The sequence below is a fragment of the Chinchilla lanigera genome, unplaced genomic scaffold (assembly GCF_000276665.1).
Source record: "Chinchilla lanigera isolate Chin_1 unplaced genomic scaffold, ChiLan1.0 scaffold00020, whole genome shotgun sequence".
NCBI classification, from domain to species: domain Eukaryota; kingdom Metazoa; phylum Chordata; class Mammalia; order Rodentia; family Chinchillidae; genus Chinchilla; species Chinchilla lanigera.
Window position 1 is genome coordinate 800,478 of NW_004955421.1, and position 3,441 is coordinate 803,918.

The following is a 3,441-nucleotide window of genomic DNA, read 5'->3' on the forward strand; positions in this document are numbered from 1 at the left end:
GTACTGGGAACCGAACTCACGACCTTGCGCTTGCCAGGCAGGCGCTTTGCCGCTGAGCTAAATCCCCAGCCCCTTGAAATTGTTTTAGTTTGGCAAATTTGTATTTCTAATATTTTTCAAGTCAAGTGGAAATTGACTACAATTACATTAACATCTGCTTTTCTAAGAATAGGACTTTGCAAACACAAAACATGATGGAATGTTACTTTTTTATTACCTTGGAGATAAAGTATTCTGTGATGTATTGGTAGGAGAAGTAAGAGGACTGGACCAGTTGGCTGGTGATCGTGGTGTTGGTCTTGTCAAAGGACTCCCCATAGAACTCTGATGGAGATAGTCAAATATTAACATATGACAGGTAAGTTCAACTAAAAAGCTCTCAGAGAAGTCATATAATCATGAGATTGAACCATATTAAAGAGTCACATTTATAAATCAATTTTTAAAATATTCATGCACTTATATCAGGTTTTTGGGGAAAACTTTTCACTCAGGAACCTATTTAAGAAAATTTTTTATTAGTACATGTTTGCAGTATATAATGATTACATTCCTTGTGGGGAACCTATTGCATGTCTGACGTCCCAGCACTCAGGAGGCTAAGGCAAGAAGATGTCTTTGAGCTCAAATCCAGCCTAGGGTACTTAGTGAATTCAAGATCAGCCTGAACTACATACCAAAACCCTGCCTCAAGAAAACTAACCAATCAACCAAAACACATTCCTCATGGGTAGTTGTTATGGGTACACAATGCATCTTAATTCTTTCTTTCCTCTTGCATTCCCCTCCTGCTCCCTTTAGTCCTTTTGTCTTCTTTTTACCTGCTTCTTTTCTCCCTAATATTATCAACATCTTTTTCTTCAAAGATTCAACAGGATCCTAAACTAAACGTTTTATTTTATTGTATTTTTTTGTTTTAGGAAAATTTAATGAAGTATAGTTAATCCTAATATGTCTGCTTTATTTTTTTAAAATTTATTTTAAAAATAAAAGAACGAAACATATTAAGAAACAGACATCCATTTACAAAACAGTGGAAAAACTATACAAGCAATACTGAACTGCAGACAAAGGGATAGGAAATTAACAATGGTTGTTGTATTACATATTGATATCTTCAAAGTGGTTTCTCAGGAAAACAAATACAGAGATGCAAGACTGATCAAATAATTAATCATTAACTGTTCCCTTCAGTAAAGTGATAGAAGTCAGTAGCACAACTATGTTAGCTATCCTGTATATACATATATACATAATTTCTCCTTCTTTCTTTTCTCTTTTCCCTCATCCCAGTTGCTCTATTTTTCAGCAGTTGCCTTTCATTTCACAATCTCTATCATACCTCTTAATTTTCATTCACTCTTTCAGGTTCTTACACTAGTGAGACAATATGTTGCTTACACATGCAGGTCTGATTTATTTCACTTATGAGTATGCTCTCTAGTTGTGACCATTTCCCTATAAAAGCCTCAAGTTTATCTTTCTTTATAGCTGAGTAATATTCCATTATATAAAAATACCACAATTTCTTTACCCATTCCTCAGTGGATGGACATCTGGGTTGCTTCCATGATTGAGCCATTACAAACTGTGCTGCTATAAACATGGGTGCACATGTATTGCTGTGATATGATATTTTCAGATCTTCTGGGTTGAATGGGACCTCTAGACCTAGTTTGCTGAGGAATCTCCAAACTGATTTCCACAGTGGTTTCACCAGTCTGCATTCCTACCAGCGGTGGAGAAGAGTTCCTATTTCTCCACACCCTTGCCAGCATTTATTATTGGTTTATTTCTTAATGCTAGCCATTCCTACTGGGGTAAGGTGGAATCTCAATGTTGTTTTAATCTCCCTTCCAATCAAGAAGAGCTTGGAGCGAAGTACTACAGGTCCTGAGACAAAACAGCTTCCAACCAAGACTGATGTATTCTGCAAAACTATCCTTCAAATTTAATGGAGAAATAAAATATTTCCACAACAAAGAACAACTGAAGAACATCATGAGTGCCAAACCAACGTTACAAAGAGTACTAAAAGATATTCTAGACAGAGGAAAAAATGACCACAATTTCCAGAACAACAATAGAAAGGAACTCTCAAGCAGAGCAAACAATTAAACAGAGAGCAAAAGAAGGAAACCAACAGCAAGTAAATAACATGACAAAGATAACCCAGCACTTATCAGTTATAGCCATTAATGTAAATTGCCTCAATTCACCAGTCAAAAGAAAGAGACTGGCAGAGTGGATTAAGAAACAAAATCCAACAATATGCTGAATACAGGAGCAACCACAACCACAAACACACTCAGCCACCTAATCTTTGACAAAGGGGTCAAACAAGTTCAATGGAAGAAAGATAGTCTCTTCGGTAAATGGTGCTGGAAAAACTGGCTTGCCACTTGCCAAAGACTGAAAATAGACCCAAGTCTATCACCATGCACCAAAATCAATTCAAAATAGATCACAGATCTCAATATTAAAACAGAAACACTGAATCTATTGGAAGAAAAAATAGGTAAAAATCTTGAAGACATAGGGGTAAGCAGAGAGTTCATGAACAAAAACTAAACCTCATGGGAAATACTTCAAAGAATCAGTAACTAGAATCTCATCTTACTGAAGTTTTTTGCACATCTAAAGAAATCACCAGCAGAGTAAAAAGAAAACCCACAAATTGGGAAAAAGCATTTCTCAAATGACTGATGATGTTGAACATTTTCTCATGTATTGATTTGCTGTTTGTATTTCTTTATCTGGGAAGTGTGCATTCATCTCAGATGCCCATTTTTGGATTGGGTCTTTGAATTTTTCTGGTACCAGGAATTGAACTCACGACCTTGCGCTTGCCAGGCAGGTGCTGTGCCACTGAGCTAAATCCGCAGCCCTTATAGTTCTTTATAAGTTCTAGACAGAAGACCTTTGTCCGAGGGACAGTCGGCTAAAATTTTTTTCCCAATTTGTGGGTTTTCTTTTTACTCTGCTGGTGATTTTAGATGTGCAAAAACCTTTCAGCAGGGTGAGATCCCCGTTGTTGATTCTTTGAAGTATTTCTTGTGAAGTTTGGTTTTTGTTCATGAACTCTCTGCCTACCCCTATGTCTTCAAGATATTTGCCTACTTTCTCTTCCAATAGATTTAGTGTTTCTGTTTAAATATTGAGATCTGTGATCCATTTTGACTTTAGTTTGGTGCATGGTGATAGACTTGAGTCTATTTTCAGTCTTTGGCAAGTGGCAAGCCTGTTTTTCCAGCACCATTTATTAAAGAGGCTAACTTTCTTCCATTGAGCTTGTTTGGCCCCTTTGTCAAAGATTAGGTGGCTGAGTGTGTTTGTGGTTGTGGCTGTTTCCCCCAGTCTGTTCCATTGATCCTCTGGTCTGTTTTTTAGCCAGTACCATGTTGATTTTATTACAGTAGCTTTGTAGTATAATTTCAGGTC

General features: G+C 36.8%; 1 protein-coding gene across 18 annotated transcripts in view; it reads right to left on the bottom strand.

The window, feature by feature from the left end:
- Positions 1-3,441, bottom strand: part of Clasp2 (cytoplasmic linker associated protein 2) — a 189,513-nt gene that overhangs the window by 32,830 nt on the left and 153,242 nt on the right. For all 18 annotated transcript variants that reach the window (XM_013513734.1, XM_005383646.2, XM_013513738.1 and 15 more), the window contains one exon: positions 218-324. In XM_013513734.1, coding sequence (XP_013369188.1) covers positions 218-324 — 107 coding nt within the window. The remainder of the gene's footprint in view (positions 1-217; positions 325-3,441) is intronic.